Raw genomic sequence first — 23,511 nt, 5'->3', positions numbered from 1 at the left:
GAGACACGGATGTAGAGAACAAACGTATGGACACCAAGCGGGGAAAGTGGCGGGGGGGGAGAGGTAGTGGTGGTATGAATTGGGAGATTGGGATTGACATGTACACACTGATGTGTATAAAATAGATAACTAATAAGAACCTGATGTATAAAAAAATAAAATTCAAAAAAAAAAAAAAAGAATCCATCTGCCAATGCAGGGAACACAGGTTCAATCCCTGGTCAGGCAGATCCCACATGCTGCGGAGCAACTAAGCCCGTGTACCACAACTACTGAGCCTGCGCTCTAGAGCCCGTGAGCCACAACTACTGAGCCTGCGAGCCACAACTACTGAGCCCATGTGCCACAACTACTGAAGCCCGAGCGCCTAGAGCCTGTGCTCTGCAACAAGAGAAGCCACCGCAATGAGAAGCCCACGCACCACAACGAAGAGTAACCCCCACTCGCCGCAACTAGAGAAAGCCCGCGCGCAGCAACGAAGACCCAACGCAGCCAAAATTAAATAAGTAATATAAATAAATTTAACAACAACAACAAAATAATTAGAATAGTATAGAAATGATCTGTTCCTTAAGAAAAACAATAGGACTCTGCCTCTACCTCAGCCCTCTTCATTCCGTGCTTGTAATCTTTCAGCTGTTTCTTTTGTTTGTTACAGTTCATACTACTGTTTCTTCATTTATCAATTTTAGACATTATCACATTTTTATTATGGTATATGGTGATTGAGTTATCTTAGCCTTTCTTTTGTTTGGGGAATTGTATTAAATTCAACTGCCCTTAAAGAATTTCGAACATGAAATTACTATAAGCCATTAACGCTTTAATGCGAAAGAGCCCTTCAGGTTTTTCCACGTTTGATGGCTAGCCGAGAGCACTTTGGAGAAAGTTTGGTGTTTACACAGAAAAATAAACCTAGCAGAGAGACACGTGGTGAAGAGAGAGATGAGGGGTGATTTCTACTCTTTTAACTGATGGTTTTCATGTTTGCCTCCAAATCTCTAAATGATCTGTCACAGTGTTTGGCATAGTCACAATATCATAACTAGCTGTAATATGGGACAGGAAATACAATCTTTTAGCTGGGCACTTTGTCACTGTGAATAAAGTCTCGGTTCTATTGGAATAGAAAAAGGAGAGAGGTGACCAGTGGTCACTTCCATGTCCATGTGATTTAAATATTTTTCCTATTTTTAAAAATGATGGCATCTGATTCTTTAAAGGAAAAAAAATGGTGGAGAATACTAAAAGGATTGGAAACGAAAATTTCTTTTTGAGTAAAATAGCTCCAGATTTCCTTAAAAAAAATTTTTTTTCATGTATGTAGAATAGTAGTAATTCTCTCACAGAGAGCTATAAGGTTCCAAAGTTGTTTCAGAGAACATTGTAGAAGTTGATGGTCCTAATAGTTCTGCGTGGTAGATGGGACAGAAATTGTAATCTTTGTCATAGAGATGATGAAACCGAGGCACAGAAAGAATGTGTCTTCCCCAGGGTCCCATGACTATGAGTTCTAATTCATTCTTTAGTTTTCCTACTTCAGGATTATGTGGGAGCATTGCAGAAAGGAGAATCTTCCATGAAGGCCCTTGGTAGTTTTGGGATGAAGAGGGAAAGTCATTCATGCGAACATGGTACAAATGTCAAAGCCATTTGCCTTTTCCTCAAGCATTACTTCTTCAGAATCACTGCATATTTGTCAAATGAGGCTGAACTTCCAGCCTTAATTGAGGTAGTGTTGCAATAAATCTTGGCATCAAGTCTTATTGTACAGGTACTTTGTGGATTTGGGATCCTCCATAAGGCACAGTAACAACTTGGTAGTTATAGAGATTTGGCCATATAGTTAGTAATGTAAATGTTAGTGGCCTGGCCTCTATGTTTTTATATGTAAAGAGGGATCAATAGGAATCTGATTATTAAGGGTTGCAGATTGTTCAATAATAGACCTACTAAATACGAAAATAAGTAATGCAGAGTTTGGGAAATGGAAAACCCTAGGTACCTTTTACACATTCAGATGTCATGCAATTCTTGTTTTCCTTTAGTTATTCATTGAGTTGTGCTGGCGTTAGAGAGTTTTTAAGCGACAGATCTAAATGGAAGGAAAAAATTCAGTCACAGTATTATGCCTAAAGGGAAAATGTAGTTACTAAAGCATGTTAATTTTTAACTGAAAAGTAGTTGACTGTTTTCCTGGAAGGATTTTGCCACTATAACTATTTAAAAGTAAACTTTTAAAACCACGTAATCAAGCAGCCAGCTGAGTTTGTGCTGTACTAGGTATTGAAAGCTTTTTACAGACCACTAAAATTATTGACAGTATTTCAAATATAAGACATCTGTAAATTCACATCATACATACAATTGTACACCAGTAATCTAAGGAAATAAAACTTTCTCCTTCAAATTCCGAATACCTGAGTTCCTATCCGTAATTTATAATAGGTTTTCTCAATATTTAATATCAGTAAAGATACACCAAATGCATAGTACAGAGGTGTTTCCAGTGATCTTTTATTTTATTATTACATAGCTTTCAGATAAAGGAAAACTTAAACTTTTAAAAATAACTTTCTTTTGGGAATTCCCTGGTGGTCCAGTGCTTAGGACTCCATGCTTTCACTGCTGTAGCCTGGGTTCAATCCCTGGTCAGGGAACTAAGATCCCACAAGTCGGGCAGCACGGCCAAAAAAAAAAAAAAAAAAAAATACTGTTTGAAAAAAATAAGATACCTTTCTTTTTATGGACAATTTCAAACATATATGAAGATAGAATAATACAGTGAACCCCACATAGCTGTCATGCAGCTCCAATAATTATATATTCATGGCTTATCCTATTTCATCAATACCCTTATCCTCTCCTCACCCCAATTATTTTGAAGTAAATCCCAGACAGCATACCTTTCATCTATAAATCCTTTGGGATATATGTCTAAAAATAAGGCATCTCCTTTTAAAAACATAATTGCTGTGGTAGATTATAGATGGTCCCACATTTTTTAACCACTCCTTCCACTGAGAGGTAGAATCTAAGTCCCTGCACCTTGAATCTCAGCCATAGTGATTAGCTTGACCAGTAGAATGTGGCAGAAGTGTCAGTCTGGCATTTCCAAGGTTAGGCCTTAAGAAGCTTTGAAGCGTCTGTCTGGATCTCTTGGGACCTGAGCTGCTAGGTAAAGTCTGACAACTTTGAAACCTCCACAATGAACAGCCAATGAACACGCAGGTGCGCTGGTCAAAAGTCTCAAGAATCCAACCTTTCGTTCTTCCTCTTCAATGCACCAGACAGGAATAAAATCATTTTGGACCCTCTAGATTTGCCCATCTGCCTACTGAATACCAGTGAGTGACCTCAGATGGTGCCACATGGAGCAGACAACTCACACAGCTGAGCCCTGCTCAGATTCCTGACCCACAAAGCTGAAAGATTTAATAGAATGGTTGCTCTTTTAAGCCACTAAGTTTGCTGCAATAGATAAAATGGAATAACCACAAAACCATTATCACTCCTGAAATAACTAACAATAATTTCCTGAAATATCAAATATCCAGCATTCAAATAATAAATCATCCTTATTGTCTCATAATTTTTTAAACTTTTGTTTTAACCAGGATCTCAATAAGGTTTATACAGGGCAATTGATTTTCATGTCTCTAAATCTCATTCAATCTATTGATTTCCTTCCTTCCTTTTTTTTTCCCCCTTTCAAATTATTTGTTTAAGAAACTGGATTTTTGTCATCACTTTCCCACAATCTGGACTTCAGTATTGTTTAATATGTTCTCCCATCACTTGTGTTTTCTGTAAACTGGTAGTTGGATCTAGAGGTCTGATCAGTTTCAGCTTTGATTTGTGGCAAGGCTGTTTCATGGGTGGCATTGTATACTTTTATCAGGAGGCACATCATATCTGGTTGTCTCTTGTTTTAACATCGGCAATCACTGCCTAGACCCATTAATTAACCCATTTTGGGTTGCAAAATGGATACTGTATCAGTTAGCTATTGATATTACTATATGAGAAAGGATCAAACAATCTCAGTAGCACATGATAATAAGTATTTATTTAGCTTATTTACCACCACTTTCACCTCATCTTGTTCACCACAGCAAGTCATATGCCCCAAGTCCAAAGTCAAGAGGTAGTAGTCCTGCCTCCAGTGGGTAGTGAAGAGGCAGGCTGCAGCCAAAATTCTATGTATGACGTTTCAGGCCTGACCATAGGCCACTACAAGGCTTTGCCTGGCAGACCTCAGGGGGAGAAGCTGCCCTCCTCATGCCAGACTTGGTACAAAGTACATGACAATCTCCGGAGGTACAGTTGAGGATCCAGGCCCCCCTCACCCCACCAGTCATGTTCTTACACATGGTGACATTCCTGGCCCAGGTGCCTCCATTCAGAGTTCTTTTTATTGGGGACCTCAGCGAGGCTCTTCCCAGGTGTATCTTCCAAGACCCCCTAATTGGGGCCTTGGCTGAGGCATTTGTCTCCACTTTGACTTAAGATTTTTGCCCTCTGAGCCCTTCTTTCTCTCTTTCCTTCCAGTCCCTGGATCCACAAGAAAAGGCCAAAATTTCAGGGGTTCTCAGAAGTGAGATGGTTCTCCCTCTCTGCAAGGCATTCAACTGACCCTGATCCAGTGTCATTCCACGGGGAAAACCGGAACACTGGGGAGTTGGCGCTTTTCTCTTTTGCCTCTTACCTACATTTCTGCAGTACAGTTAAGTCCCCTACATACGAACCTTCAAGATGTGAACTTTCAAAGAACAAACGTGCATTCCCATGTCCAGTCACGTAAGTTAGTTCATGTTTCTGGCATACACTGTCATGTGCGTGCATCCTCTACAAGTGGTTGTGCTTTTGTGTACTTTACTGTACAGTACTGTATAGAGTACAGCACTGTATAGAGTACAGTAGTACAGTGTCTTTATTTCAAGCCCAGGGTGCCAAGAAGCAATCGTAAAAGCAGCAGTGATGGAGCTGGTACTGTGCTGTACTTTTCACGGTACTGTACTGTAAGATTAAAAATGTTTTCTTTATTTTTGTGTTTGTTTTTTATGTACTAATTGTGTGAAAAGTATTATAAACCTATTACCGTAAGTACTATATAGCCGATTGTGTTTGTTGGGAACCTAAGCTAACTTTGTCAGACTTAACGAACAAATTGGACTTACGAACGTGCTCTCAGAATGGAACTCATTCGTATGTCGGGGACTTACTGTAAATGAATAAGGCTTAGTTGTTGTCTTCAGTTTGGCTGTTGTCCTAATCTGTCAACTTGACACCTGGTGGTTCAACAGGAGGGCATTGCAAAGTTACATAGAAAAGGGTGTAGATTCTAGAAGGAGTGAATAATTGGGTCAATAACACAATCTATCAGGGTGATATTCCATTATTATTCTTCCTTTATTAATTAGCCAGAATATTTCTGTAAAAAGAAATGTACCAGTTTTTCAAATAAGTTAGTTGACACTTGGCATTTTTTTTAATTAATTTTTTTTACTGGAGTACGGTTGATTTACAATATTGTGTTAGTTTCTGCTGTATAGCAAAGTGAGTTAGTTATACCTAAACATGTATCCACTCTTTTCTAGATTCTGTTCCCATATAGGTCATTACAGAGTATTGAGTAGAGTTCCCTGTGCTGTACAGTAGGTCCTTATTAGTTATCTATTTTATCGATATATATAGTAGTGTGTATATGACAATCACAATCTCCCAATTTGTCCCACGCCCCTCCCCATTTCCCCCTTGGTAACCATAAGTTTGTTTCCACATCTGACACTTGGCATTTTTATAAGGTAACAAATGAACTTTATAAGATTTTTAAAAACTAAGTTATGGATTTCAAACACATTTGGTAAATCAAAATTTATTGCAATTACTATTCCGATTTTGCTCAAATTATCCCATCTTTTGCTAGTAGGAACTTTGTGAAGGTGCTCTTGACTCTTTTTGATATGACCAAGTAATCTTTAATAGCTTCCTTTCTTCTGGTGGGATGGTGCTCCAGAGCTGAAATGAGGCATTCAACACTTAATTTCATGATGGATAGACAGTTCCAGTGATGGAAGGTCAACTTAATTTTTAATATATCTGGAGTTAGTTTTTAGTTGAAAGATTAAATAATTTTGTTACCAAGATGAGTTATGCAAAAAACATGCTTTAAAGATTCAAATTATTTAATATGGTGGTGAGATTTTTTTTCCCTGTATTTCAGCAAAGGAAGCCAAGCAATATTTGTTGAGGGCTGACTTCAGGAGAATGAGGGAGGCAGAGCACCATCATGTCTTATGTACCTTCATCTGCTCTTCAGTCTTGAAACAGGGGTCTAGGATGGGACATCTTGTTATTAATGCTAAGACCTGGAATTCATCTTTGACTTTATCCAAACCATTTAGAGAGCAGTTACATTTCTCCTGTGGTAAGTGTATTTAATTCATACGCTATGCAATTCAGCAAGTACTAATTGAGCTCTAGCATTGTGTAAAAGCAACCAGCTGGGCTCTGTGTGAAATTTAGAAGACATACAGGAGAAAAATAAAATATATTGCCTGATTATACAATCAAACTGGAGAAACAAGATAAATGCAGGAAGAATTAGATTGTGATCGAGGATAATATGTAATTATGTGTTCAAACAAGTGGTACTAATACTTATTGCTATAGGATTTCAGAGGAAAGTGAGACTAATTAGCTTAGCATGGTCTGAGATGTTCTTTGATCCAAACCCTGAAGAATGAACATTACTTCCATGGGCTGAAGAAAGCAGAGAGTGGAGGAACACGTAAGCAGTTATAAAGGTGAGAGTAAAAATGACACAGAGGACAGTGGGGAGGCTAGCCACCTCGCAATGGGGGGCTCAGGGTGGGAAGGCAGGCAGGTACCTTTGGAACACGTGGGCCAGAATAAGTCCCTTGGCAAGTTTGAGTGGTAGGCTGAAGAGATTAGGTTTCAGAAAAGCATCTGTGCCCTTCATCTCAGATGCCAAGGTCTTTGCTGTTAACCAGTAGCTAGCATATTTATTTCTGGAAAAAAATCCAGGTGTATAATTAAAGTCAGAAAGGAACTATCAGAGTTTGAAGTGGTAAAGGAAAGACATGCAGAATACAGACAAGTGCATGGCAAGGAAAATGAGGCAGTAAACTCAAGGAGAGTCTGTTCATTTATTCGACAGATATTTACTGAATATATACATGTGCAAGTCATGTGCTCGGCACAGAGGATAGAAAAGAACATTTTTTATTAAGAATTTGTTAATGGTCTGAATAATAGAAGAAGAATCAACACCTTGATGTTGATGACTTGATAATTTAATCCTTAAGAGTAGAATTTCAGGGTATGTAATAGTCTAGTAGAGAAGGCATTTTTTGTCACAGTGGCCTTTCCTATCAGTAGGTGGGCACCTACTCTACTACCAATGTGTAATGCCAAACCTGAAAAGTGAATGGATCTTTTCCAAACTGTTACTCTCTTTTTCTACCTTCTCATATTCCTGGCTTTTAAGAGCTCCAAGGATTGTAAATCAACTATACTCCAATAAAATTAAAAAAAAAAAAGGAAGAAGCTCCCAGGAGGACAAGGGAACAGTTAACAGCAAGAATTCTGAGGACAGTGGTTCCAACAACATTAACTGTAGGCTAGCTACTCTGGAGCAGGGAGCTTCATTTAGAAAATTTGTCAGAGAGCATTAGTTATGCATTCATTCCATCAATAAATATTGATTTAGCTCCTTCTGTGCTTTAGACCCTTATCTAGAGGCTGGGGATGCAGTGGTGAACAAGACACAAAAAAATTCCTGCGCTCATGGAGCTGATATTCTGATGGAAAACAAACAAATGCATAAATATATACTGTATTTTCAGTTCATGGTAAGTACTATGAAAAAAGTAAATAATAAGGTAGAAGAATGAAAAGTGATGGTGGGGTGGCGTGGGGGAATAATTTTAGATTGGGTGGATTGGGGAAAATCTCTGAGGAGATGACTTGGAACACTTCAGGAATAGTGTTCCAGGGTAAAGAAATGGCAAACACAAAGGCCTGAAGGCAGGAAGGGCTAGGGATGATGGAAGAACAGCAAAAAGGTGGTATGGCTGGAATCTTGTGAGCTAGGTGGTAAGTGGTAGGAGAGATAGGAAGGGGCCAGAGTATTTAGGGCCTTGTAGGCCCCAATAAGAACTTTGAATTATTCAGTGTGATGGGAACCGTGGGATGGTTTTGAAAATAGAAGCGATATGATTTGATTTATATTTTGAGAAGTTCATTCAAAAGGCTTTTTGAAGAGTAGTCTGTCTGGGATAAGAGTGGAAGCAGCTCCATAAGATGGCAATTTTGGTTGTCAAGGTGAGAGGTGATGGTGGTTAGGATGAGGGTGTGAGAAGTGGCTGGACTCAAGACGTATTTTGAATGTGGAGCTGGCAGAACTTGCGGATGTCCTTGCGGATATAAAAAAGAGGTGAACAAGGTTAACACTGCTCCAGGCCCCAGGGGCAATGGTAGGTCCATTTCCTGAGATGGTGAGAGGCTGGGAGAGGAGGAGGTTTGGTACTACTCATTAAATATTTGTTGAATGATCCAATAAACCAAACAATCAAGGATGTTCCAAACTTGGGACAATGGGGATGATAAGTTGTTTACTTCTTCACTGTTAGCAGATGATAAGAGTATATAAGAGTCTGGAATCACTCTAGATCATGATGGAGTTTCTCGAGTTTCAGGTGTTGGGGGTGTAGAAACCTTTGGAGAAATACAGGGTATTTAGGAGTGCCATGGCAGAAAAAAATTAAAGTAGTAGTCTAAAAGAATTAGCACTGGACTGGAGTCAGAATATTTCCAGTGCTTGAAGTGAGGGATGGAAAAAAAGAGAATTAGGCCTCTGACATTTACCTTGACCATGTTCTTCCATTGATCTACCATGTTAGAGGTTCAAGGGGAATGGAAAAATAATTTTTTTCTTGACCGTGTAGGAATAAGCGTTTGGACATTGTCCCTTCAGCTGGAATAGGGAGCTAGAGAATCTCTCCATCCAAGTTTTACAGGCTTTCATCCAACTGTAGCTTTGGCATATGTTGCCTAATCAGAAAAGCATGACACTTCCTTTTAACTGGCTTAATTCCATCTCACAATTGAACCTTGCTGTTTCCACTGTAGCCAGATGGCAAAGGTGTAACTTCCAGGAAAGTATCTTTCACTCTTCTTTGATGTATGCATTCAAGCAACTGCCAAGCCTAAGTTAATATTCATCACAGTATTTTATATATATATATAAATTGTAAATTCTTTATTTTGAAAAATTTATAGAAAAATTGCTAAAAAGAATACAGTGGACACACTCTTCCTCCAGTGTCTAGTTTTAGCACTCTACCATATTTGCTTTGTCACCATCTGTTTATATCTGTATATACATATAAGTGCACATACACATATATTAGTATCACTATTATTTGTGTTGTTGAACCATTCAAGTTGCAGATATCTTAACCCTTTACCCTTTCCTGATGTATCTCCTCTGAGCAAGGACATTCTCTTACATAAACACAGAACAGTGACCAAATTTGGTAAATTTAACTTTGATACCATAATACCGTCTAATGTGCAGTCCATATTCAAATTGCACCAGTTGTCCCCGTAATAGTCTTTACAGCGTTTTTCCCGTCTGATCCACTGCACTGTGCTTAGCTGTCCTCTTATGACACATTTGATACCCCTCTCTCTTCCTATCTCTACATTTGAAGCTTTTACGAGTCTTTCCTTCCTTTGTTTAAGTCACTAAGAACCAATTATTTAGCACCTGTTAAATGGTTAGCATTACATTAGGCCAAGGGAGGACAAAAAGAAGTAGAGATGAAATTTCACGTTGTGTCATCTCTTGGGAAGACAATATTTCCATTCATAAAATGATCAGACTATAGCTTCAAAGCTATACATAGTAAAGTGTGAAATAGAGTTATCTAAATGCTCAAGGAATTTAGAGAAGAAAGAAAGGAAGGAAGGAAAGAAGGCAGAGAAGGAGAAAAGGAAGGAAAAAGAAAGAAAGAAAAGAAAAAGAAGGAAGGAAGGAAAGAAAGAAAGAAGAAAGAAAGGAAGAAAGAAAGAGAAAGAATAAAGAAAGAAAGAAAGAAAAGGAGGGAGGGAGGGAGGAAGGAAGTTAGGAAGGAAAGAAAAAGAAAGGGAAAAGAAGAGCACTTCTGGGTCTGGGCTAGCCCCAACTCTGTGTTGGGCTCCACATTTCTCTACTGGATACCTAGTAGAAGTACAAACTGGTCACCAAAAGTTTTTAAGACTCTACGTGGAATTCCACATTGGCCCTTAGATTGAGAATCATTGCACTAGAATCTGAAAACATCACAGTGAGCAAAACCATCTGTGCATCCTTGTGCCTTCTTCTGATGTTGGCTGGACCTATTTCTCTTTGCAGGTTTGAGATGTCTATATCAACCCCAAACAAACTGTTCAGTAAATCTGTAACATGTTTCCATTCATAAAACCAAAGTATCTCAACCTCAGCACTATTGACTTTGTGGGCTGTGGCTCTTTGGGGCACTATTGACACTCTTTGTCATGGAGCTGTCCTGTGTATTAAAGGTGTTTAGCAGCCTCCCTTGCCTCTACCTGCTAGAGATCAGTAGCGCCTTTCCTATTGTAACAACCAAAAAATGTCTCCAGATGTTGCCACATGTTCTTTGCAGGGGGATAAAATCAGCCCATTGAGAACAACCACATTAGACAGAGCTCCTCAAGAATAGGGGCCACTGCGGATTTATCTACTATTGTGTGGCAAGCACCACATCTGGCCCAAAGTACAATAAGTCTGTGATAAAGAGCAAGCTAATGAATCAAAGCACTAGATTTCTGCTAATTTGTTTAATTATCCCTACTATTACATGTTTGTACTGAGTTGTCTCCACTACAGTTTTTCCCAGCAGCTGCATGAGAAAGGATTGGGTTGACTCCATGTAATCTTTTTTTTTTAAATTTTTAATTAATTAATTAATTATTATTATTATTATTTTTTGGCTGTGTTGGGTCTTCGTTTCTGTGCAAGGGCTTTCTCTAGTTGTGGCAAGCGGGGGCCACTCTTCATCGCGGTGCGCGGGCCTCTCACTATCGCGGCCTCTCTTGTTGCGGAGCACAGGCTCCAGACGCGCAGGCTCAGTAGTTGTGGCTCACGGGCCCAGTTGCTCCGCGACATGTGGGATCTTCCCAGACCAGGGCTCGAACCCATGTGCCCTGCATTGGCAGGCAGATTCTCAACCACTGCGCCACCAGGGAAGCCCCATGTAATCTTTATGATGAAACTACATTTCAATTAAAGTTCAAAGCCCTAGTTGACCAATGACAAGACACAGACAGATAAATCCAGCGTGATATGCGATTAGTTTCAGAAGATTTATTCTTTTCATTTACTTGAGGAAAATAGATTATTGACAGTTTAAGTCTGGCAGGGAAGGTGGTGGGATGAAGGCAGCTGACACATCCCACCAACCACAGGAAAGTCTGCGTGAAATAGCACAGGAGCTACTTTTGGTGCCCGTGGGGCAGTGATCGACTTGGTCCTCGAGGAAAGTTGAAGGGTAATCATGCTGAACTATCAGAAACTTATCTTAGCTGCCACAAATGTACATTGTACAAAACAGTCTTTTAACTTGTTTATCTTTGTCAGACAAGAGAGTCATGAAAAACTGTGTACATGTAAAATCACCACATTTAACATACTGTCTTAATCTGGTTAGGGGCGTTGGTAGAGGGGGAAGTTGGGTGGGAGGGATACAGGGAAATGCTCTGTACTTTCCACGTAATTTTGTTGTGAACCTAAAACTGCTCTAAAAAAATAAAAATTAACCTTTGCTAAGATGTTAATGCTAAGTTTAGCGGACTCTGACCACATAGTTCAGACTTTCCTTGTTCGTGTGTCCTTCTCATACTTAATGACCTCGAAAGGCTTAACTGTTTCAGTGATAACAGCTGCTCCAAGGAGACATTAATAGGCGAACTCCTCGCAGGAGGAGAAGCCGAAGTTAAGGTCATTCTAAGACGAGGATTTTCTGAGAGTTTTGGCTGCATGGTCTTCTCACCACCCACAAATTTCTGATTTTGAAATTACCTATTTTGGGATTTCCCTTCCGGTCCAGAGGTTAAGATTCCATGCTTCCATTGCAGGGGGCACAGGTTCGATCCCTGGTCAGGGAACTGAGATCCCACATGCTGCATGGTGCGGCCAAAAGAATTTTTAAAAAAAGAGAGAAATTACCTGTTTTATATCTTAATTCTTAAATGAACTGCAGTTCAAAACCCTGGAAAGCACAATACCGAGGACCTGGGAAGGTGAAGCAAGACTCTGGGGATTTTATTTTATTTATCTATTAATATTTTATTTATTTATTTGTTTGTTTGTTTGTTTGGCTGCACCGGGTCTTAGTTGCAGTATGCAGAATCTTTAGTTGCAGCATGCGGGGTCTTTAGTTACGGCACACGAACTCTTAGTTGCGGCATGTGGGATCTAGTTCCCTCCTGCATTGGGAGAGTGGAGTCTTAGCCACTGGACCACCAGGGAAGCTGGGTATTTTAAATTTCACAAGGTTTAGCTTTTAAAATCTAGCCTAATAATATCCATATATGCAAATAGCTCACTGCTTCAAAAGATTTCGACCTAGAGTTTTAAATGTATCTTTTAAAAGGCAAATTAAGGATATTTTCAACAGGATGTACACTCCCTACCTCCTGCAAAGCAGTTTTTTGGTTGCTATACCCTGTCATTAGTTGGTTCTTGACTCACCCCATTTCCCAGCTGAGACAATTCTCCGCTCTACTTTGTCACTTAATCCTATTCTGTCTCACCTGCCCCCAACCTGGAATAGTTGACCACTAGTCTTATCTTTGATGTTCACTAGTGGCTCTTAAAGATAACACACAAAGTAGGATTTGATAACACTGTTCTGTATTTCTTGTTTGGTTCCTACATTTCTACACGCTCAGCAAGTTTTATTGATTCAACAAATATAGGAATGTTCAAGGTAATCTTTTAGGCACTAAAGACACAGTCTCCACTGTCAAGAGGATATTTAGTGCTCTTCATGTCAGTACCACATCCAATTGATCAGGAAGTTCTATTACCAAAACCTATCTCAAATCTGCCCATGTCTCTACATTTTCCTGACTCCTTATCAAATCCAAGACACTGTCATCTCCCTCAGGACTTCCAAAAATAACCTTTTAATTTCTCCCTTTTCTCTGTATCCACCCTCCTATTCATTCTTCATATGGCAGCCAGAGTAATTTTTTAAAATATATCACCCAGAATTTTGTCACTCCCTTGCTTAAAACTGATCAGTGGCTTCCCATTGCACTAAGAAGGAAATTCAGACTTTTCCCACGAGCCTCAGGACTCTGTGTGTTGGCTGGTGCTTACCTCCTGACTCCCATCTTATACCTCTTCTTGCACACCAAGGCCTCAGCCACACCTGGTCTTCCTTCTTAAACCACCTATTGTTTCCTCCATTGGGTTGCTCTCCCCACGGCTATTCACATTACTGGTTCAATCTCAGTGTTCCGAACAAAAGTCACCTCCTTAGAGAGGCCTTCCTTAAGAGATCCATTGGAAACTGGTCTCTCCTAATTACTATCACATTTCCATCTTTATTTCCTTCAGAGCACTTATCACAATCTGTATTTACTTATTTTTGTTTTTGTTTGCTTATTTATTGTCTACCTCCCACCTCTAGAAAATAAGCTCCAAAGTATAAGGGCTTTATTTATTTTGTTTATTGCTATATCTCCAGTGCCTTGAAGTTAAGGTCATTCTAAGACAGGCCAGTGTCCTGAATAGAGGATGGGGCATAGCAGGCACTTAAGAAGTATCTGTGGAGTCAATGAATATATTCCCCACATTGTCTAGCAATGGTTCTATACGAGAGCATCAATAAATAATTTTTGATCAATTGCCACTTGAGGGCCTATGATATGAAACAATACCTTTTCGGACTTATAATATGATTTGAGTTATAATTCTAGAATATTTTGTTCCTCAGAATTACTAAGAATTATAGTGTTACGAACCTATGGTGTAAAATATTTAGTATAGTAAATAATATATATACATAGATTTGTACAAACCTGTACTGCACACTTTCTAAAGGATGTCCTGTGCATAAAAAGGCACTTTTAAATATTTTAAAATTATTACATTATGAATAAACTTTGCTTATTAACATGTCTTTTGTGAGCTCCAGAAGAAAAACAAGGCCCTTGAAGTCTTGCCTGAAGCAAAGGTCCCAGAGTCATCTTAGGGTTTCTCAGGGAAATCCTAACTCTGGCCACAGAAGCAAGGCCCCTTCCATAGAATCACTTCCCAGGAAGCACTCTCTAGCTTGGTTTGGAATAAGGTAAAGAGGTGAGATGGTTGTTCTTGTAGCCACTGTGCACTCTTGGGAATAAACCAGGCAAATTAAAGTGGTGAGTAGGCTAACAGAGAGTTGCTAGCTATTAAGGAAAAGGCTCAGTTATTTTAGGTCACCACGCATAAAAATCTCCTTTTTTTCTTAGGGTTCCAAACATCAGTAGGCTGAATCTTTTCATGAATGAGTTAATTTCACCAAAGCAGAGAGGGGCTCTTTCCTGGCTCCAAAACATATAATCCTGCCTCTGCCTGACAAAGGGCTCTCAAAAGTCAAATAGGGACTGGACAAATTGAGCTTCCATGACATGAACTACTAAGCGTGGACAACTCATGTTAAGCACGTTATTCTTGGCACCTACTGTTATAAACTTGAATTTGCCCAGGCTTTCAAGTGGATCCAACTTTATAGTAGCAGCTCTACTTCTAGTTTCACTGGCTTGTACTCCCACCCATGCACACACGTAATGTTGGGTCTCATGCCCTGAAAGATCTCCTATCCCCCCTCCAAAGATTTCTGGAGTCTCTAGATGCTTCATACCTGTGCTCACATACAAGCCTTCTCTCTCTCTTTTAATCAATTTTTTTAAATTAAGGCAAAATTCACATAACATAAAATGAACCATTTTAATGTGAACAATTCCGTGGCACAATGTTGTGCAGTCACCACGCCTATCTAGTTCCCAAACATTTTCATCATCCCAAAAGGAAGCCCTCTACCCATTGAGCAGTTGCTCCCAATTCTCTCCTCCCTGAGCCCCTGAAACCACCGATTTCTGTTCTGTCTCTAGGGATTTACCTATTCTGCATATTTCATGTAAATGAAATCATACAATATGTGACCTTTTGTCTGACTTCTTTGACTTAGCATAATGTTTTCAAGGTACATCTATGTTGTAGCGTGAATCAGCACTTAATTCCTTCAATCAGCTGAGTATTGTTCTGTTATATATATAAATATATATACCACAATTTGTTTATGCATTCATTTGTTGATGGACACTTGAGATGTGCTATAGTCTGAATGTTTGTGTCCACCCAAAATTCACATGTTAAAATCCTAAAGCCCAATGTGATGGTATTAGTAGGTGGGGCCTTTGGGAAGTTCTTTAAATCATGAGGGTGGAACCATCATGAATGGGATTAATGTCGAATAAAAGGGGCTCCAGCGAGATCCCTTGGTCCTTCCACCATGTGAGAACACAGTGAGAGAAGGTGCCAGCTATGAACCAGGAAAAGGGCTCTTGCTAAAACGTGACCATGCTGGTGCCTGATCTTGTACTTCCCAGCCCCCAGAACTGAGAAATAAATGTCTGTTGTTTATAAGCTGCCCAGTCTGTGATATTTTGTTATAGCCACCCGAATGTACTAAGACAGTTTGCTTCCATTGTCCATTGTGAATAGTGTTGCTAGGAATATGCATCTACATGTATATTAGCTTTCTCTTGCTGGGGCACCACAGAGGGCTTCCACCTCTCAGCATTATTGTTGTCCCGCAGTGAGGCTGAGATGCTAGAAATGAGACTAATACTGTGTTTTACTTAGAATTGCTCCTCCTTTCTGAGGGCCAAGACTTTTTTTCAGGGCCACAGGCTTGCTCTCTGATTATTTCTTTCTTAGGATCAGTCATTTTCCTGAAAAACTTCAGTCTTCGTGTACCACCAGCTTTCAGTTTGCCAACGGTTCCCAGATAATTCTGAATGACTCTAAGACTCAAGCTAGCGCTCCTGTCACATAAAGATAAAAAGAGTCAGTTCAATAAAGTACCTTCAATAAATTCACAAATGGCTACATCCTGATTGGAGATAACTTGACTACAGCAAATACATATGTATTTATTCACTTAGATGTGTTTATTGGTTGTGGTGGTTTTAAAATATGTCCACAAATTTGACACTTCCCCCTACAAAAGGTGGAGCCTCATCCCTCTGCCCCACCCCATGTGTGTGGGGTAGATTCAGTGACTTGCTTCAAATGAGTAGAGTATAGTGAAGATGATGGTGTGTCATTGTGGCTTCTTCCTTGCTCTGCCTCTCACACTGCTTGATCTGGGGAAAGCCAGCCATCTGCCATGTCATGAGGACACCCAAGCAGTCTGGAGAGGCCCACCTAGGGAAAAATTGAGACCAGAAGCTAGCAAGAAAAACTGAGACCAACAACTAGCAGGGAAGCGAGGCCTCCTGACAACAGCCATGTGAGTGCACCATCTTGGAAGCAGATTCCCCAGCCCCAGTCAAGCCTTCAGATGATGGCAGCCCAGCCAACATCTTGACTGCAACTTCACAAAGAGACCTTGAGTCAGAACCACAGAGCTAAACCACTCCCAAATCCCTGAGCCACAGAAACTGTGAAATAATTTTTAAGATGTTAAGTTTTAGAGTAATTGGTTACACAGCAATGCATAGTTAGGATATTTGTTTATTGGATGACTGCAGGATACACACATAAAATGACATTATGCTTTGTCACCTTTTCCCCTATAAAGTTGATTTTTCTCTTTGTTCTTTGCTGCCCCAGGATGAAATAGTAGGCATGTTGCTTAGCTTTTCTGGATACATTTAGATGTTAAAAAGTTCATTTTAGTCTAATAATCGTATAACTCCTAACTCTCATTCAATTTAAGCTTCACCCTTCTGCCAGCCCAGGGCTATTTTAGGCCTGAAAGCCTGCAGTTGGAAGGGAAGCTTGGCTGGATTCTTTATTCCCTATCTTATTTTACTTCCTTTCTTCCACTCACCAGGCTGTGTCTGATACCTCTGTGGATAGGGGATACGGCAGAGGAAGGATGCCAGGGAAGGGACAGAAAAGGTCTTACCTGACTGGTTTGGCTGTAATATGACATCTCTGCCTTCTGGGAATGGTACAGTGGCGTATGCTAAGTTTGCCTGTAGCAACCCTCAAGAGCTAGTTGTTCAATTATCAGGAATTTTGTGTGGTTGTTAAATCCAGACATCATTAAAAATTAAATCATATATAAACTTACAATTAAATAAATGTTTTAAAATCAAAGGTAACAAATACTCATTATCTTCTAACTATTTAACTACATTTTACTGTTTTCTATGTTCTTGTCTTGAGTTTACTTATGTCTACTGTATATGCATGGTGGAAGCACTTTACAGTGGTGTCCTATTGTGCATCTTTTCCATGTTTAGCGATGTCACGTTGGTAGCCCGAAGTTGGCTGCAGCAGGAGCCAAGGAACCTTACCGTGGAAGTCAGAAATGCTACAAATCTGGACTCTTTTCCTGGAGATCTGGTTGTTAAACCTTTACTAGAACACCACCGGCATGGTGTATTCCAAATGCAGATCTTCATTCTCATGGAATGCTTCTGCTGGGAAATATGTTTCCTGTAGTTTCCTTGGCAAGGGCCCGTCTCATCTCTTTGACCACTTACAATTTTCCCCTGAGTAGTTCTCTGTTAGAGAGATCTCATCTCTCAAGGCAGCCCTGGTTGGTAGAGTCACTCTTAAGAAACCCAATATGGCTCCTTCCTATGTGGTCCACTTCTAGCCCGTGAGAAATTCATCTTCATTTTTCTTCCTGGAAATTTAGGCCATTCCCATCAGAATTCTCTTTCCTTATCATGCAGACAGAGCAGCAAGCCTCCAGTAAGCCCTAGTTGCATCTTCTTGCCCCCAGACTCAGGCACCAGTCCTTGTGTTCCTTAAACTCAAGAGAACATGTGCTAAGACCTTTGAATACTCTCTAGAAGTGCCTGCTTCCTCCCTTGCTGGTCTTGAGGTGGGGAGAAGCACACCTCCCAAATCCCTACGGGGATGCTGATGGGAATATTCAGATAATGTGACAATGCTCTTCAAACAAATGCATAGTTTCCCATCTTTAGACTCTTCTCGTGGATTCTTAGTCTACATATACAGCCTGGATATGAGTGGTGTGCGGACAGTAAAACTAGGATAGGACACTCCCTTTACAGTCTAATCCCTTACCTTAGAACATGACTGTCTTTGCTACTTATTGTTTATTCTGTTTTGGGGCCTCTGCTCAAAGCAGAAGATAACACAGAGAGTCACATCTAACAACCTGTTACATGTATCATAGCCTCAGTGTGCTTTTGTCAAACGTTCTCATTTGGGAGTTGAGGCAACCTGGGCTGTTCATGGGCCACGTGGGCTGTAGAAGTGTTCCAGAGACTGTGAGGCTCAGGCTGGGTTGATCATTTACTGCCTCGCAGCAGATGGGAGCGCAGGTGTTGGTGCAAATGATGAGAGGAAAGAGCCAAGGTTGTACTGGGCGAGCGGTATCAGGTATCAAGTGTCAGCAGCAGAGCACAAGACCAAGATGGGAGATGGGAGAACGAGTGAGAAGCTGAGGAGGTCAGGATCCCGTTGGGAAGTGGGTGCGGCTGTCAGTGAGCTCCTCGTTACCACGCTGTAACCTGCTGGCGTGGGCCACTCAGCTGGCAGGAGGCTGATGGGCTGGTTGAAAGCACAGGGTGGGCACGGGCGGCGCCACTTTTAAATTCGTCTGCATCAATTAAATGGGGCTCTTATTTTCTTATCTCATTCCTCACCAATTATGCCTTCACCAGTAAGGTATAAAAGGAAGTAACACTCCAGTGAGACCATTTTCAAAAAGAGCATCGATTTGGCGTCCAGCATGGTACATAGTGCTAAAAGGATACTAGCCAAGTACGTTTAGATTCAGTACTTTCTAGCTTAGCAAATGCCTGCTTTAATTAGATAATCAGTTTCGTCCATAACATGGTGTCCTTGAGGGCCACGTCTTACACAGTGCCTGAACAATACTACCACATTGGTAGCCATCAAGTGGACACTTAATAATTTCTGCCTTACTAAAAGTGTTTCTCTCTTATTTAAAAGCTCTTCGGTTCTCCTCACATACAAATTATAAGTCCAAACTCTCCGAACTAGTTCCCACAACATGCTGCAACCTCCCCAGAATTCACCTGATCTGTCTTAATTCCCATTCCTTCCCTCCATATATGCTGTGTTCTGTCAAGTGTTTTACCAGTTGCCTCTGGACACAACTTTCTTTCTTGCTCATGTCAGAGACCAGAATGTGCCACCCCCCAAAACTGTCACTTTGGCATAAGGATTATTTTGAGCTGGAGGCAAATGAGATCAATAGATGCAGAAAGAAGCCTTCCTGACTAAAAGCGGAAACTTCTGAAAAATTAAGGACTGCCATACTTAAATCCACTCTCCTTGGGAAGTTTTACGGCCACGAAGAAGACAGAAAGCCAAGATGGACCTGCACAAACCAACCTTATTCCATTAGCTGCCCCTACGTGTTTACCTTCTCACAGGTTGCTGCACCTGAAAGTCTGAAACTCTTCCTTTGTCACATCTCTAGAAATTATTGTTTTGTTAAGATGCTACATTAGCCCAAGCTCTAACCCCCCATTTGAGTTACTTTTCCTTGAGATTTCTCCCGAACGATGTGCCTTGTATGTGTTAATAAACTGTTTGTCGTTCCCTTGTTAATCTGTCTTTTGTCAGTCTAATTTTACAGGACCCCAGCTGGAGAACCTAGGAGGGTGAAAGGAAAAAAGAATTTTTCCTCCCCTACACTCATACTCTTTTACTCTCTTAGAAAAAATAATCATTCCTCTACCCTGCCCCCATCAAAATTCTACCCATCATTAAAATGAAGCTCAGATCCACCTGTTTTCTAAAGCCTTCTTTATATTTACCTAAAGAGATCATGCCTGCGGAACTCTGGCCCATACCCTCAAGGGCATGGCAATGAGTGGCCATCAATCAAGCACTGTCCTGGGATGCCTATTCTATATATGTTTGGAACTTTTATTCAGATCTCTTGCTATTTTGCTCCTCCAAACTGCCTGTAAACCCTTTAAAGTCTAGGACTTGATTGTACACAATAAACCCTTAGGAGCTTAGATATCCCAGAATCTCCCAAGGTTATGACTTCCATTACAGCATATTATTTACCCCGTAAAATGCAGTAATTCAAATTCAAAAGCAGTCTCTTGTGTACAATTAAAAAAAAAAATTGTGAACCTCAGTCCATTAGACCATGTGTTAGATACAAATCAAATCAATTATTTATTGAGCTTGTGTACCCAGCATTCTGGTAGGTACTAAAGAGACTATGATGATAACATACAAGCTACAAGAGTAGACTGTTGGCCAGGACTTGATCAATAACTGCCAGCTTCCTAAGTTTTTGCCCTGTTTCCAACTTAGGACCAACCAGAGAAAGGCAAATATGCACCCCTAACCAACCACATAGGATGCCTTGCTTCTGGTTACTCTTTCTCGTTTCGCCATGCCAACAATCAAGGCATCCTGAAGCAGTTCCCCTTTTCTACTGTAAAGCTTTTACACTTCCCGGCCCTCCTTTGAGCCTCTGCCAAATGCAAGTGATGGGAGCTGACTGCCTTGCTATCACAAGCTCTGAATAAATATCTTTTGCTTGTTCTCGTTTGAGTGTTCTTTATTTATTTCCACACTTAGAATTCACAGAACTATTATAAGTGGTTTCAACTATTAACTGGGGGCTCCAAAGGCCCATGACATAGCCATTTGTAATTTTACTGAGGCTTGAATTTAAAATGTAATCTTTGATAGTGGTGTACAGGAGTTAGTTAACTAGTGACGGCCCTGTACACTCACATACAACTTTGCTTTCATATTCATATTGTAACATAGGTACTTACTGAAGAAATTATATTCTCTGTATTTCGGGGGATTTTTTTTTTTAAGACTTAACTGATGAATCTTAAGGGTCTACTATTGACAGATTTCAAAAGGACTTGAAGAGTGATCGACTTTGAAGAGTAAAAAGGAAATTAATAAAAATGAAAGATCAATCTTTTTAAGCCTGTGAGACTACGAAAATAGTACTACCAACAGAAATGAAGATATGAGGAAGAAAATTGGCTTCAAAAGGTAAAGAGACAGCAGGATGTTCAAGCTCATTCAACAAATATTGACTGCAGTTCTGTGTCAGGCACTATTCTAGGTGCTGAGGAGATAATGGAGGACCATATAGGCAAAAATCTTTGCTCTGGTGTAATTTATATTTGAAAATGTAGACAGCTGGGATTTGGTAGGAAGGGAAATGTAAAGATACCTGCTTTTAAGACTTAATCACACAGAGATGAGTTAAACTTATATCAGAAAGCAGCTTTCTACGACTTTGAAGTTTCTGAGGACTTGGCCTTGGACAAGACATATGGGGACAAAAGAAAAATGCCTGAGGTCAGGATGCCACAGCACAGAAACCACACCAGGGCCTGTTGACTCAGAGTAGTCCAGTGGAATTTCCCTCAGAGTATGCTGGGAAAAAAATGTTAAGGGAAGATTAACCTAGGATTAGAGGCACCGTCCTTTAGCAGATGCTCTGGAAATAAGTGGTAATAATGGTAATTTATATACATTTACAAAGTACTTACATTTGCATTATTTATTTAAGAAACAGATAAGAGTATCAGCATATTTATAGATGTAGAACTGAGGTAGAGAGAATAATAGTCCTCAAGATTACACAATAAATTGTGGTGAGATTAAGAATTAGAACCTAATTTTCCTGACTCTTAGATCCTGGGAGGTATTCATAATGCTACTATTTTTTTCAGTCTATGTATATCATAAATGTAGCATAAAAATTCTGAAGCATATTATGAGCCTGACACCCTAAAGAAAGAAGGATAAAGCGGGTACTGAAATAATTTGATTAATGTCTGCAAACAAATTTCCCCTAAGTAGTAATTTTAAGTAAATGGTTAAGATTTTTCTATTCTGCATGATACGTTTCTGAATAATTTATTAGAGGAGCTTGATGCTGATAGTTTATTAGAAATTGACTAGATTAACACAAAAAATGTCCATTGGTATTGTTTTACTAGTCAACTGAAAAATTTCAATACATTCAATTTCAATAAAATGAGAGATTAAAAAGGTAAGAAATGCACTACATTTGACTATAGAAGTAAGAAAATTTCATTTCTTCGCACCATCTCATAAAGATGTTACAAATGCGCTGGTGGTAGACAACTCCATACAGAACCTCTTAGCATTGTTTTCGTTTTCTAAATGCAAACCAGCTCGCTGGCAAGCCATTTTTCTTATGGGATACTGAAAAGATGATTAAGAAAAAATCTGTACAATGTAATAATTATTAACATTTGTGTTCTACCTGCCATGAATTATCTAAGCCCTTCACATTTGTACGCTCATGTAATCCTGGCATATGTACAAACTAACAGATGAGGCAGGTACTACTATTATTATGCCCACTTTTCAGATGAGGAAACTGAGGGTCAGGGAGGTGAAGCAGCTTGCCCTAGGGACACAGCTTCTAATTCCCAGAGCTGGGATCTACTTTACATACAAAAAGTTTCCACAAAGCAAAAGTTCTCCCAAGCCATTTTGCTTTTCCGGCCTCTTCTCGAGAAAGGAATATCGAGAGTTGCCTGACCGAACTTTGTAAGAAATGGAGTTGCTATCTCTTCTTTTAGTGCGGGGCCATCTGGAGGCTCCGCCACCTCCCTTGACCTTCGCTCCGCCCCAGCCACCCACGCCCGCTTCCCTCTTCTCCTTCCACCGCGCCGCACTTCCCTTCTTCCCACCTCCGCTCCTCCCTGCCGCTCCAGCCGCATCTCCGCGCTCGGTGCCCAGCCGCCAAACCACCCTACATGCGGACCCTCCCGCGGCCGCCGTTGCGCCTCCGTGACGTAACCCGCGCGCCACCGCCCTCAGGCCGGGGGGCAGGGCCGCAGGCCGGGCTGGCTGGCCGGGGGCGGGAGCGGGACCGGAGCCGGGGGCGGGGCCGGGGGCGGGGCCGGGATCCAGCTCCAGGCCTCCGCGGCCATCGCTGCCTGCGCGGTTCCTCACTCTCGCCCGCTCCCCGCCCTCCCGGGCCGAGTGGAGCCGGGTGGCGTCGGCAGAGTCGCCCGGAGGGGCACCGCGGCTTCAGGGGCTGGGCCTCCAGCGCAGCGCAATGTCAGGCGCCGCGACAGCCCTGTGAGTACGAGGCCGCGGCCGTGGCCCTGGGCGGCGGCGGGTCCGGGCCGGGTCCGCTCATGGTGCCGCCACGACACCATCGCGGGGCAGGAAGGCCAGGTAGGTAGGCACGGGAGGCCCGCGGAATCACCCGGAGCCGA

The 23,511-nt window shown here is 40.9% G+C and overlaps 2 protein-coding genes and 1 long non-coding RNA gene across 6 annotated transcripts in view; 2 read left to right on the top strand and 1 right to left on the bottom strand.

The window, feature by feature from the left end:
- The window catches only part of LOC309631454 (uncharacterized protein), a 126,721-nt gene extending 107,344 nt beyond the window's left edge, over positions 1-19,377 (top strand). Inside the window, exons 7-8 of the mRNA XM_082397930.1 lie at positions 7,753-7,877; positions 17,554-19,377. Of these exons, the coding sequence (XP_082254056.1) occupies positions 7,753-7,877; positions 17,554-17,664 (236 nt within the window). The 3' untranslated portion in view covers positions 17,665-19,377. The remainder of the gene's footprint in view (positions 1-7,752; positions 7,878-17,553) is intronic.
- LOC309631500 lies at positions 9,394-23,027 on the bottom strand. The gene is made up of 2 exons (XR_014246317.1): positions 22,978-23,027; positions 9,394-16,507 (listed from the first exon to the last, which is right to left on the bottom strand). It is a non-coding gene; the product is annotated as an uncharacterized lncRNA (long non-coding RNA).
- Positions 23,000-23,511, top strand: part of SLC35F5 (solute carrier family 35 member F5) — a 43,001-nt gene continuing 42,489 nt past the window's right edge. The window contains exon 1 of one of the 4 annotated variants that reach the window (XM_082397895.1): positions 23,000-23,470. In XM_082397895.1, the coding sequence (XP_082254021.1) occupies positions 23,044-23,470 (427 nt within the window). In that variant the 5' untranslated portion in view covers positions 23,000-23,043. The remainder of the gene's footprint in view (positions 23,471-23,511) is intronic. The other 3 variants (XM_082397896.1, XR_014246258.1, XM_082397894.1) reach the window with 3 other exon arrangements.

The sequence above is a fragment of the Balaenoptera borealis genome, assembly GCF_965194805.1.
Source record: "Balaenoptera borealis genome assembly, chromosome: 6".
Classification (NCBI taxonomy): domain Eukaryota; kingdom Metazoa; phylum Chordata; class Mammalia; order Artiodactyla; family Balaenopteridae; genus Balaenoptera; species Balaenoptera borealis.
Note: the sequence above shows the minus strand (reverse complement) of the source record. Positions and strands in the feature narration are given on the sequence as shown.